General features: G+C 36.9%; 1 protein-coding gene across 1 annotated transcript in view; it reads left to right on the forward strand.

Moving 5' to 3' along the window:
• The window catches only part of KIF3A (kinesin family member 3A), a 76,955-nt gene that overhangs the window by 10,957 nt on the left and 52,231 nt on the right, over positions 1-13,767 (forward strand). Inside the window, exons 3-4 of the mRNA XM_052643323.1 lie at positions 6,573-6,717; positions 6,855-6,939. Of these exons, the coding sequence (XP_052499283.1) occupies positions 6,573-6,717; positions 6,855-6,939 (230 nt within the window). The remainder of the gene's footprint in view (positions 1-6,572; positions 6,718-6,854; positions 6,940-13,767) is intronic.

The raw sequence follows: 13,767 nt of genomic DNA on the forward strand, positions 1-13,767 counted from the left end.
TTTAGTTTTTTAAGGAACCTCCATAGTGTTCTCCATAGTGGTTATGCCAATTTACATTCCCACCAACAGTGTAGGAGGGTTCTCTCTTCTCCACACCCTCTCTAGCATTTATTATTTGTAGACTTTTTAATGGTGATCATTCTTACTGGTGTGAGGTGATACGTCATTATAGTTTTGATTTGCATTTCTCTGATAATTAGTGATGTTGAGCATCTTTTCATGTGCTTTATGGCCATCTGTATGTCTTTTTTGGAGAAATGTCTGTTTAGGTCTTCTGCCCGTTTTTTGGTTGGATTATTTGGTTCTTTCATATAGAACTGCATGAGCTGTTTGTATATTTTGCAGATTAATCTCTTATGAGTGGCATACTTTGTAAATGTTTTTTTCCCATTCCATTTAATTTTGTTTATGGTTTCCATTGTTGTGCAAAAGCTTTTAAGTTTAATTAGATACAATTATTATTATTATTATTATTACCCTAGAAGGTGGATAGAAAACAGTCTTGTGATTTATGTCAAAGAATTCTGCCTATGTTTTCCTCCAAGAGTTCTGTAGTGTCTGGTCTTACATTTAGACCTTTAATCCATTTTGAGTTAATTTTCACATATGATGTTAGGGAGTGTTTTATTTCATTTTTTTTTTTTTTTTTACATGTAGCTGTCCAATTTTCCCAGCACCGTTTACTGAAGAGACTGTCTTTTCTCCATTGTATAGTGTTGCCTCCTTTGTCATAGGTTAATTGACAGTAAGGGTTTGGGTTTATCTCTGGACTTTCTGTCGTATTACATGGATCCATAGTTCTGGTTTTGTGCCAGTACCATGCTATTTTGATGACTGTAGGTTTGTCAGATAGTCTCAAATCAGGGAGCCTGATTCCTCTAGCTCCTTTTCCTTTCTCAGGATTGCTTTGGCTATTCTGGGTCTTTTGTGTTACAATATACATTAAATTTTTTTTGTTCTAGTTCTGTGAAAAACGCCACTGGTCATTTAATAGAGATTGCATTGAATCTGTAAATTGCCTTGGGTAGTATAGTCATTTTGACAGTATTGATTATTCCAGTCCAAGATCATGGTATAACTTTCCGTCTGTTTGTATCACCTTTGGTTTCTTTTATCAGTGTCTTAACAGTTTTCAGAGTACAGGTCTTTTGCCTCTTTAGGTTTATTTTAGGTACTGTATGCTTTTTGATGCAGTGGTAAAGGATTGTTTAATTTCTATGTCTGATCTTTTATTGTTAGTGTATATAGAATTGCAACAGAGTTTTGTGTTTTGACTTTGTATCCTGCAACTTTACCAAATTCACTGAGCGCTAGTAGCATTCTGATGGTATCTTTAGGATTTTGTATGTATAGTATCATGTCGTCTGCAATGGTGACAGTTTTACTTCTTTTCCAGTATGGATTCCTTTTATTTCTTTTTCTTCTCTGATTGCTGTAACTAAGAGTTCCAAAACTGTTGAATAAAAGTGGCAAGAATGGACCTCTTGTCTTGTTCCTGATTTTGGAGGAAATTCTTTTAGTTTCTCCCTGTTGAGAATGTGTGGGTTTGTCATATATGGCCTGTGATTATGTTGAGGTAGGGTCCTTCTGTGCCCACTTTTTGGAGAGTTTTGATCATAAATGGGTGTTGAATTTTGTCAAAAACTTTCTGCATCTATTGAGATGATCATATGGTTTTTATCTTTCAGTTTGTTAATATGGTTTATCACACTCATTGATTTGTGTTTATTAAAGAATCCTTATATCCCCAGGATAAATCTGTCTTGATCGTGGTATATTATCCTTTTAATGTATTGTTGGATTTAGTTTGCTGAGAATTTTGTTGAGAATTTTTGCATCTGTGCTCATCAGTGATATTGGAGCCTGCAATTTTCTTTTTTTCTGTGTGTGGTGTCTTTGTCTGGTTTAGGTGTCAGGATGATAGTGGCTTCATAGAATGAGTTTGGGAGTGTTCCTTCCTCTGCAATTTTTGGAAAGTTTCAGAGGTATTAACTCTTCTCTAAATGTTTGATAGAATTTGCCTGTGATGCCTTCTGGTCCTGGACTTTTGTTTGTTGGGAGTTGTAAAATCAGTTTTAATTTTCAGTTCAGTCGCTCAGTCATGTCGACTCTTTGTGACCCATGGACTGCAATATGCCAGGCTTCTCTGTCCATCACCAACTCCTGGAGCTTGCTCAAACTCATGTCCATTGAGTTGGTGATGCCATGCAACCATCTCATCCTCTGTCATCCCCTTCTCCTCCTGCCTTCAGTCTTTCCCAGCATGAGGGTCTTTTCTGATGAGTCGGTTCTTTGCATTAGGTGGCCAAAGTATTGGAGCTTCAACTTCAGCATCATTCTTTCCAATGAATATTCATGACTAATTTCCTTTAGGATTGACTGGTTTCATCTCCTTGCAGCCCAAGGAATTCTCAAGAGTCTTCTCCAACACCACAATACAAAGGCATCAATTCTTGGGCACTCAGCTTTCTTTATAGTCCAGCTCTCACTGGAAAAACCGTAGCTCTGGCTAGAAGGACCTTTGTTGGCAAAGCAGTGTCTCTGCTTTTTTAATATGCTGTCTAGGTTGGTCATAGCATTTCTTCCAGGGAGCAAGCATCTTTTAATTCCATGGCTGCAGTCAACATTGCAGTGATTTTGGAGCCCAAGAAGATAAAGTCTGTCACTGTTTCCATTGTTTCCCCATCTGTTTGCTATGAAGTGATGGGACCGGATGCCGTGAGGTTAGTTTTTTGAATGTTGAGTTCTAAGCCAGCTTTTTCACTCTCCTCTTTCACTTTCATCAAGAGGTTCTTTAGTTTCTCTTTACTTTCTGCCATAAGGATGGTGTCATCTGCGTATCTGAGGTTATTGATATTTCTCCCTGGAATCTTGATCTTAGCTTGTGCTTCATCCAGCCTGGCATTTCTCATGATGTACTCTGCATATAAGTTAAATAAGCAGGGTGACAATATACAGTCTTGATGTACTCCTTTCCCAATTTGGAATCCATCCGTTGTTCCATGTCCGGTTCTAACTGTTGCTTCTTGACCTGCATAGAGATTTCTCAGGAGGCAGGTCAGGTGGTCTGGTATTCTCATCTCTTGAAGAATTTTCCACAATTTGTTGTGATCCACATGGTCAAAGGCTTTGGTGTAATCAATAAAGCAGAAATAGATATTCTTCTGTAACTCCCTTGCTTTTTCTATGATCCAGCAGATGTTGGCAATTTGATCTCTGGTTCCTCTGCTTTCTCTAAATCCAGTTTGAATATCTGGAAGTTCCTGGTTCACGTACTGTTGGAGCCTGGTTGGAGAATTTTGAGCAGGAGAATTGAGCATTTTAGGAATCAGTGAACATTTCAGGAATGTTTTGGGTTTTAGTTCTAGAAGGTCTTGTAGGTCTTCATAGAACTGTTCAACTTCAGCTTCTTTAACATTACTGGAGGCAGTGATCAAGACCATCCCTGTTGTAACTTGTAATTGGTCTGTTTGTATTTTGTATTTCTTTTTGTTTCAGTCTTGGAAGGTTGTATATTTCTAAGAATTTGTCCATTTCTTCTAGGCTGTCCATTTCATTGACATTAAGTTGCTTGTAGTAGTCTTTTATGATCCTTTGTATTTCTGCAGTGTCCTTTATAACTTCCTTTTCATTTCTAACTTTATTGATGTGAATCGTCTTTTTTCTTAATGAGTCTGGCTAAAGATTTATCAATTTTGTTTATCTTTTCAGAGAAGCAACTTTTAGTTTGATTGTTCTTTTCTATTGTTTTCTTTGTCTCTATTTCATTTATTTCTGCTTCTTTGTCTTTATTTGCTTCTCCTCTGATTGTTTGATTTCTTTCCTTCTACTAATTTTGGGTTTTGTTTGTTCTTCTTTCTCTAGTTACTTAATATACTTTTAAAATTAGTAATGATCATGTATTTAATACATTCACAGAAATTGCTTTCATTTTATTTATGTATTTTTTGGGCTGTGCTAGGTCTTCGTTGCTTTGCATATGCTTTCTCTAGTTGTGGCAGGTGGGGGCTACTTTTTGTTGTGGTGCGTGAGCCTCTTATTATTACAGTGACTTCTCTTGTTGCAGAGTACAGGCTCTAGGTACACAGACCTCATTAGTTGTGGCCCAGAGGCTCAGTAGTTGGAGCTTGTGGCCCCTAGTGTGCGCAGACTTAGATAGTTGTGCCACACAGCCTCAGCAGTTGTGGCTTGCGGGCTCTAGAGTGTTGGCTCAGAGGCACGCAGGCTTAGTTGCTCCACAGCATGTGGAATCTTCCCAGACCAGGGATCCAGCCTGTGTCCCCTGTGGTGGCAGGCAGATTCCTATCCACTGCACCACTAAGTAAGTTCTGCATTAAGTAGGTATTAATTTTGAGTTAAAAAATTTTTTTTGGCCATTATATACTGGTAAAAAATACTTGGGCTGTGGAGCCAACTGGAGTATGTTCAGATTAAAATGACATAGAGCAAGTAATTCAACCTCTCTAAGCTTTTGTTTCCTCAGCTAAACTGTGGGGATATAAATACTGCCTAGCGCTTAGGATTGGGGTGAAAATTAAATAGGAATGCATATAAAGTATGTGACATAGCACATAGCAGATGATCAGTAAATGATAGCTGTTTTGTCTTTTCTAAGATGCAATATATGAGTTCATGGTATTTTTAGCTCCTTTAAATGTAGTAAGTTATATTCTTAATGAAAGAGTTTGAAATATTTAGGGAGTTAGAAAAAATTTACTTTTTTATTCCCACATATAGAAATGGTTTATGCTGTGATTATTTTCATTAGAAGTTTGACAATGATGACATTTGTATTCACTGAATAGAGTGGTAGTAGTTAAGCAACCTTGTGCATTTATGCCGTCACTTCCTAGGCTATCTACTGTACCCTCGCCTGAGGAAATCTCACCCCGTGCCATCGCTTCAGCTGGCAAATGAATCTCATCCGTCCGCCTGCCTGCTTGGCACATCCATTTGAGTGTATCGTAGACTTAAAGCTCAGTACCTCCAAACTCAGTGTATGATCTTCCCTTTCAAACCGTTATTTCTCCCAGTGTTGTTCACCATCTCAGTACATAGCTTAGCGTTACATTCCCTTGGTCAAGCCAGAAATTTGAAAGTCACCTTCAATTCTTCCTTTACCCTGCTCCCCTTTTGACTAGTTCTTTCCCAGGCATCTTGATTCTAACTGCTAAATGTCTGTGAAATACTTTCCATCTTTCTCATCCCCTTCTGTTGTGAGCACTATCTCTTACCTGGGTAACTGTGTCAGCCCTCTAACTGGTTTCTTCACTTCTCCCATGCTTTTTTCCGGTTCTTTGTATACAGTATAGCCAGTGATGGTGACACTCTTCTGACTGAAAAATCATTCTGTGTCTTCAGTTTGTTTTTAAGATAAACTAGTGTTCTTGCCTGGAGAATCCCAGGGACGAGGGAGCCTGGTGGGCTACCGTCTATGGGGTTGCAGAGTCTGACACGACTGAAGCACAGCAGCAGCTAGAACCTTGACATGTCCTTCATCACCCTGTGTAATTAATCCCCTCAGTTTCTCTAGCTCTAACCGCATCCACTGTCCTTTTCCATCTCTGTTTCTTCCATTCTGGTCTCCTTGCATTTTTGCAAAATCTCCATTCTCTTTTTTGCCTTTTGCTGTCCATCTGCTTCTAAGTCATGCTCATATATTAGATGGACTCTTCTGGAAAGCCTTCTTTGACCTCTTCCCCTTTCCTTCTTCCTTAGTTTTCTTGCCTCGATTATGTCCCTGACTCTCATGCAGAGCTCTGTGTTTCTCTTTCCCAGCACTCATCTTGGTTATGACTATTTGACTAATAGGTCCTCCCCAGGATGACACATACCGTGAGATTACAGATTGTGTTTGTCTTTGTCATTGTGTCCCTGAAGCATAGCACCACGCCAGACTCAGGTGTGTAGTGTTTGTTGAGTGAATTAATTTGGATAGTTAGAAAATTTAAGTTGTATCTGTAATTACTTTTAATATATTGTCACTTCCTTTTGTTAATTCCCCCTATTCCTTACAGCTGTTACTTAAAACTTTTGTTTTGAAATAACATACTTATTTTAGGATTAAGCTATTTGCTAGGTGTCATGTTGGTTGCTTGAAGTAAATTGTTTCATGGGATCTTACTTGTTTCATGTGATCAGTGCAGAATAGTTATTCTTATCCTCATTGTACTTTTGAGGAGATAATCTTTGGGTAGATAGTTTCTAAGGTCATGTGTCTGAAAAGTGGCAAATGTGTGGATTCACGCTGAAGTCTTTCTACTCTGGAACCTTTACTATACTACCTTCTCCAATTTAATGTCCGCATTAAGTAATTAACATAAACATAAATTTCTTAGGATTAGCTAAACTGTTCGATTTTACATTTATCTCACTGGCTCTAGAACTTCAACAGTACTGTGCTCATGTGCTCCACAGTTCATGGTGATTGCTGGTAATAAAGGAGAAATTTATATTAGAATAAACTTTAAATCCAGGCTAGAAATTGCATCACAGTGTCAAAAGAATTAATTTTAAGAGCTGTTGTTCTGTAGCGTCAGACTCTACAAAGTGATTCTCTTCATTGTTTTCAGGGACTATTTTTGCATATGGACAGACTGGAACTGGGAAAACGTTTACCATGGAAGGTGTCCGAGCTGTTCCTGAACTTAGAGGAATCATTCCAAATTCCTTTGCTCACATATTTGGTCATATTGCAAAAGCAGAGGGTGATACGAGGTAAAATAATTATTTTCTAATATTGAGAAGTACAAACATAAGATGTACAACCTTTATAAACACGTTTTTAAAACTGTTCTAATAAATATTCACTGCTTGCTTTTTTTTTGTGTTTAAGAATGATGTTTTCTTTACAGATTTTTGGTTCGAGTGTCTTATTTGGAAATATATAATGAAGAAGTTCGTGACCTTTTGGGCAAGGATCAGACACAGAGGTTAGAGGTAAGGATAATTGAAATTGGAGTACTTTCCAGAGCAAGAGAATGTGTACTGAATTAAGTTCTTCTTTGAACAAAAGGTACTCTTAATATTTTATTATTTTTGACCAGGAAACTTGGTAACATGCTTCAAAAATACAACTATTTTAAACACTTACACACTGAAAAGTCTTGGTTCCTACCCTGTTTCTCCCCACCCTAATTTAAGATAACCACTTTCGGTATCCTTTCAGTGTTTTTATGTAAATACAAATATAATTTTATTTTTACTCTAAATGTAGCACCCTATATACATTGATCTGCACCTTTTTTTAAACTAAAATTTTTATTGAGATAGATTCACATGCAGTTGTAAGAAATAATACAGAGGATTACCCTTTACACAGTTTTCCCCAGAGATAACATTTTACAAAGCTATAATGCAAATGGGACGATCCCGTGGCTCAGAGGTTAAAGCGTCTGCCTGCAGTGCGGGAGACCCGGGTTCGATCCCTGGGTTGGGAAGATCCCCTGGAGAAGGAAATGGCAACCCACTCCAGTATTCTTGCCTGGAGAATCCCATGGGCAGAGGAGCCTGGTGGGCTATAGTTACATGAGGTCGCAAAGGGTATCATAATCGTGATATTGATCTTGATATAATCCACAGATATAATCCATTTGAATCCATTGTTCAAATGCCCCAGTTTTTCTTGTAGTCATTTGTGTTGTATACTGTTTTATCATATGTGTAGATTATTATATCCACTACTGCAACAAGGTACTAAACTGTTCCATCTCAAAGATGCCTTATGTTGCCCTTTTATAGCCATATCCACCTCTCTGGTGACCACTCCCCTCTGTCCCCAGCCCAAATCCCAACAACCCTAATCTGTTTTCCATTTCTATGGTTTTGTCATTTCAAAAGTGTTATGTAAATGTAAGTGTATAATATCTAACTTATTGGAATTGGCTTTTGTGACTTGACATAACTCCCTAGAGATTCATCCAACTTGTTGCATGTATCAATTACTCATTCCTTTTTATGTTTGAGTAATATTGCATGGTGTATTTAACCATTCACCTGCTGAAGGACAACCATTCACCTGCTATGTACAGTTTGGGGCTGTTATGAGTAAAGCTGCTATGAACCTCCACGCATAGATTTTTACACAAATATAAGTTTTCATTCTCTGGTATGAATGCCCAAGAGTACTCCAGAATTTAAAGTCAGAAGTTGTGGGTTTTTTTTAAAATTTTGATTAACTAATTAATTTTTGGCTGCGCTAGGTCTTCGTTGCTGTACGTGGACTTTCTCTAATTGTGGCAAGTGGGAGCTACTCTCCAGTTGCTGTGTGTGGGGTTCTCATTGTGGTGGCTTCTCTTGTTGCAGAGGACGGGCTCTGGGGTGCATGGGCTTCAGTAGGTGCAGCTCAGGGGCTTAGTAGCTGCAGCTTGTGGGCTGTAGTGCCTGGGCTCAGCAGTTGCAGCACATGGGCTTAGTTGCTCTGTGGCACGTGGAATCTTCCTGGACCAGGGATCAAACCCATGTCTCCTGCATTGGCAGGCGGACTCTTTTAGTAAGTTTTTACAGTGTCAGAAATGTAGGTATTAATACTAATTATGAATGTTGTCACAAATATTTGTGTTTTTAATCTTTCTTTTACCTGAAGGAAAAACCAGACTTTCTGATTGAGAAACTCTAGTTTGTATACTTTTGGGTAATATATTTGCACTACTTTAATCCTACATCTTAGAAAAGGGGAATGTGAGATTATATGCATGACTATCAGTAATCACAAAAATTGTGGATTGGTTCATTATAGCTGATTCACATTCAGTATTTTTTCTTTTTTTTCCTCAAACTTTAAACTTTTATTTTGTGTTGGGGTATAGCCCATTAACAATGTTGTGGTAGCTTCAGGTGAACAGCGAAGGGACTCAGACTCCATTCTTCCTCAAATCATTCTTTTAATTGAGATGTAATTTACATAGCATAATATTCATCCTTTTAAAGTATACAATTTAGTGATTCTTTGTATATTCAGAAAGTTATGCAAGCATCACTACTATCTAGTTCTAGGACATTTTCATTATTCCTGAAGGAAACTCCATGCCCATTAGGTGTCACTCTCTATTCCCCTCCTCCCTCCTGGTAACCAGTAATTTACTTTCTGTCTCTATGAATTTGCCTATTCTGGACATTTCATTTAAATGGAGTCATACAATTGTGGTCTTTTGTGTCTGGCTTCTTTCACTTTTTTTGATGTCTTCAAGATCTATTCATGTTGTAGCATGGATCAGTATTTCATTTTTCCTTTTAACATCTTGTAAAAGTTTTTGTGTGAATACAAGCATACCTCACGTTATAGTGCTTCACTTTATTATATTTGTTGATACTGTTTTTTTCTTTTTAAACAGATGAATATTTGTGGCAACCCTGCATGGAACAAGGCTGTGCAGCTCTGTATTTCCAACAGTATTTGCTTAATTAATTCATGTGTCTGTGTCGCATTTTGGTAATTCTTGTAGTATTTTAAACTTTCCACCAGCAAAGAGATTATGACTGGCTGAAGGCTCAGATGATGGTTAACATTTCTTTTAGCAATCAAATATTTTTAAATTAAGGTACAAACATGTTTTAAACATAATGCTATTGTACATTTATAGTCTATGGATGGTATAATGTAACTATAACTTTTATATCCACTGAGGAAACAAAAATTCATGGTACTCTTTATTGTGGTAGTCTGGAACTGAACCTGCAGTATCTTTGAACTGTATATTTTTAAAGTCCTCTTGGTTATATATCAATGAATGCAGTCGTTAGATAATGTGATAATTCTACTTTAGGTACTGCCAGACTGTTTCCCACAGTGGCTGTACCATTTCGCATTCCTGTCAGTAATGTATGAGGAGTCCAGTTTTTCCATATCCTTATCGACACTTGTTATTGTCATTTATTACAGCCGTTATCGTGGGTATAAAGTGGTATCTCATTTGTGGAGTTCAGTTTTTCCATATCCTCATCGACACTTGTTATCGTCATTTTTTATATAGCGATTTTAGTGAGTATAAAGTGGTATCTCATTTGTGGGCTTGATTTCCATTTCCCTGATGGCTAATGACATTGAACATCTTTTTATACCATCTGTGTGTCTTCTTTGGAGAAATTTCAGTTCAGATCCATTGTTCATTTTTAATTGGGTCTTTATTTTTTATTAAATATTAATAATTTTTTGTATGGAGCTTCCCTGGTGACTCAGTGACAAAGAATCCACCTGCCAGTGCAGGAGGTGTGGGTTCGATTCTTGGGTCAGGAAGATCCCTTGGAGCAGGAAATGGCAACCCACCCCAGTACTGTTGCCTGGGAATTCCCATGGATAGAGGAGCCTGGAGGGCCATGGTTTGTGTGAGTTGCCAAAGAGTTGGACACGACTTAATGACTTACCAACAATTCTTTATATGTTCTAAATGCAAGCTTGTTAACAGATAATAGGAATTTACAAAAATATTCTCTTATGGATTGTCTTTTTACGTTTTGATGGTGTCCTTTTGGAGCATAAAAGTTTAAAATTTTGATCATATTTGCTTTATCTGCATTTAGTTTTGTTTCTTGTGGTTTTTGGTGTTGTATCTAAGAAATCATTGCTTCATCCAAGGTCACAAAGATTTATGCCATTGTTTTCTTCCTAAGAGTTTTTTAGTTTTAGCTTTTATATTTAGGTCTTTGGTTCGTTTTGAGTTAATTTTTTATATGTCTTGTGAGTTAGAGGACCAGCTTCACTCATACATACAGATATCCTGTTGTCTCAGCACCATTTTTATTTTTTGTAACTGCGTGTTGTGTGGGGTCTTAGCTCCCCAATTAGGGATTGAACCCACGCCCCCTGAGGTGGAGGTGCAGAATCTTAACCACTGGACTGCCAGGGAAGTCCTTCAGCACCATTTATTGGAAAGACTTTTCCCCCCTCATTGTACTTTGTTTTTTTTAATTTAACTGAGCAATGGATTATGACGGTCTTTCCATATAAGTAAAGAGAAATGCTTCTTCATTCTTTTGTCTTTTTTTTTTTCCCTTTCTGCCTCATAGAATCCTTAGTATGGACATAACTTTTAGTTTGCTTAGCCACCCTGCTATTGATGAACAGTTGGGTTGTTTAAAATCTTTTGCTCCTACAAACAGTTCTGTACTAACCTTGTAATTACACCATTTCATACATGTGCAGGCTTGTCTGAGGATAGATTCCTGAAACAGGATTGCTGAATCGAGTGGTAGATGACTAGTAATTATTGCCAAATATATTAAGATTTTGGTGTATGAGACCAAAGGTTAGCCTTTAAAATATTAATATTGGAATTTTGATGGGAATTGTATTGTCGATAAAATAATTAGAGAATAATGTGTTTAGAATAACAATAGAATAGAATATAGAATCGTGGTAGCCTCCGTTGTGGAACAGTGTGAAATATACTGAGAATAACCGTAGAATAATAGAGTATTATTAAGAAGCTCTTATAATGCAGCAATAGGCATTTAGAGTAGTAAATGGTGGTAGTAGTTCATATTTTATTTCATTTAACCTTTCATCAATTCAATTTTGTTAATATAAAAAAATGAAACCTAGAGGAATTTCCTGACTTGCTTGTGTAAGGTAAATGGATTAAGGATTAAAGGGTGATTTCTGAGGTTTTAACACCTTAGCTTGAATATTGGCTCTGATCTCTTAAGCAGATTACTTACCCTCTGTGAGCCTTAGTTTTGCCACATGAACATGGAAATAATAATAGTATCTACTTTATAGTATTATTGCCAAAGATAATACAAAATTTTAAGATTATTGCTTGACACATAATAAAGTATTTAATAAATTTTAGCTTTTTTAAAAAAAATTTACTACATGAACTGAACTTTTGGAGCAATATGTTACAGGCATAGGTGTTAATATTATTTGAATTTGTTGGACCTTAATGAAGACTTAATCCATAATGTTGTATAGACAACAAATATACAGATAAGTTTCTTTTTTCTGGTCATCTTTGGTTTTGATGGATCCCTTAATTCTATGCTTTTTACCTTTTAAAAGTTTGTTATTTGTACAGATTATTAGAATAAAAACCATTTGGAAAGAACATTTCCATTTTTATAATAGTAATTATAGATCACATTTATTCTCAGAAACAGTCTTGTCAGTGGTTCTCAAGTACAGTAGACCCAGTGTTCCTTTTTTATAACATACATTTTGTAATGCCCCTTTGATTATCCTGAAATAAAATTCATAGATGATAAAATCTATCTATACACATAATTTTAAAGATATCAATGTACTGTCCAATTATAATATTACTTTTAAAAAGTACTGGTATTTCAATATATAATATAAATGTTTATATGTGATCATACTCAATGACATATATAAATAGAGGCATATTTAAATCATTATGACTGCAATACCCACAAATGCAGACTGTTACAAGTATGTTGAATTGGTAATCTAAACACCTTGTTTGGTGTTACTCAATGACATGGTTGTTTACAATAGTATCTAGCTCTTGGTGGAGTTCTGAGGGAAATAAAGTAGTTCTTTCCTCAGTTTTCCTGCATTCCTATATTATTATTACCATGGGAAAGCACTTTGTCTTTATAGGTAAAGTAGAGTTAGGATCTAAATTCAGATAATTAAACTAATAAGTTGTTTTTTTCACCCACGTGACTATCTGGTAGGACATTCAAAGTTGCATGGGACCATTCATGATTGTGACCATCCCACCTACTTCAGGGTGTTCAGTATCCCAGTCTCCTGCCTGCAAATACTAATAGTGTCCTTAACTGAACCAGAAACTCCCCCTCAAGTTTCTGAAACAGTCTGGTCAGGGGAGTAGCTGCCTTCATTGAGATCCATTGTTTTGGTGTCACAAGCTATTGTTATACAAATTTAAATTTCTTTGTTTTTATGATAAAAATTCTTTGCTAGGATTGCCATCCAATTTTTAAGAGCTTTCATAAACAAATAGTAGTCATAGACAGTAATATATAACACTCACATGTTATATATAACAGTTCACATGCCTCACTTCTAGATGAACTTGCCAGCTCTGACTCAGCCTCATGACTGTTAGTGTCCGTGAGTGTCTAGACCACATTTAAGTTACCAGGACTCTAACAAAGGTGAAGGCCAGAGTCCTCTAATGAGGATCCGTGTCAGGGGTGTCTCTGAGAATGATTAATCCTTCCATTTCCTTTCTCTCATGGTGAAGTCTCCTCCCAAATCAGGTCCAGGATCCCCTAATGAGGGTCGAAACCAGAGAGGAAACAGAATTCACACTCGTGTACTGAGACTCCCAAGAAAAAAGTCAAGTTCATTTTGATGCAATACCATAAAACCTTTACATAAGGAATTTTATACCATTTTCTTTCCCTTTTAAAAAACAGTTCTAGTTGAATGTAGGTGTTCCAGTCTAAAGACAATTGAGGGGTCATTGTTCATTAGAGCCTGAAGAATATTAGGGCCATGTGGTTGTACAGTTAAATATCATTGTCTTTCTTTTCATGGGAGTACAGCTTAAGATCTTCCAGGTTTGTAAAATACACCTTAGGGAACTACAAGATGGAACATAGCTTTCATTACCCATTGTTCTTTCACATGAGTGATGTTAGCAGAAACAGACTAGCAGATCAGTATCTGGAGTCTTCTCAGGGTCAGTTACCTGGCATGAGAATGGGGGTGCAGATGAGCCTTGCTGTAACAGGGAGTTTCTCGATTACTGCTCAGGCAGTGATGGACAGTGAAGGGACTCTTTGATCTGGAAAGGAAGGTCAATTAAAGTGGTAGTGTGCTCAAAACCAGATGACAGT

This window comes from Budorcas taxicolor, chromosome 7, assembly GCF_023091745.1.
Source record: "Budorcas taxicolor isolate Tak-1 chromosome 7, Takin1.1, whole genome shotgun sequence".
Lineage (NCBI taxonomy): Eukaryota > Metazoa > Chordata > Mammalia > Artiodactyla > Bovidae > Budorcas > Budorcas taxicolor.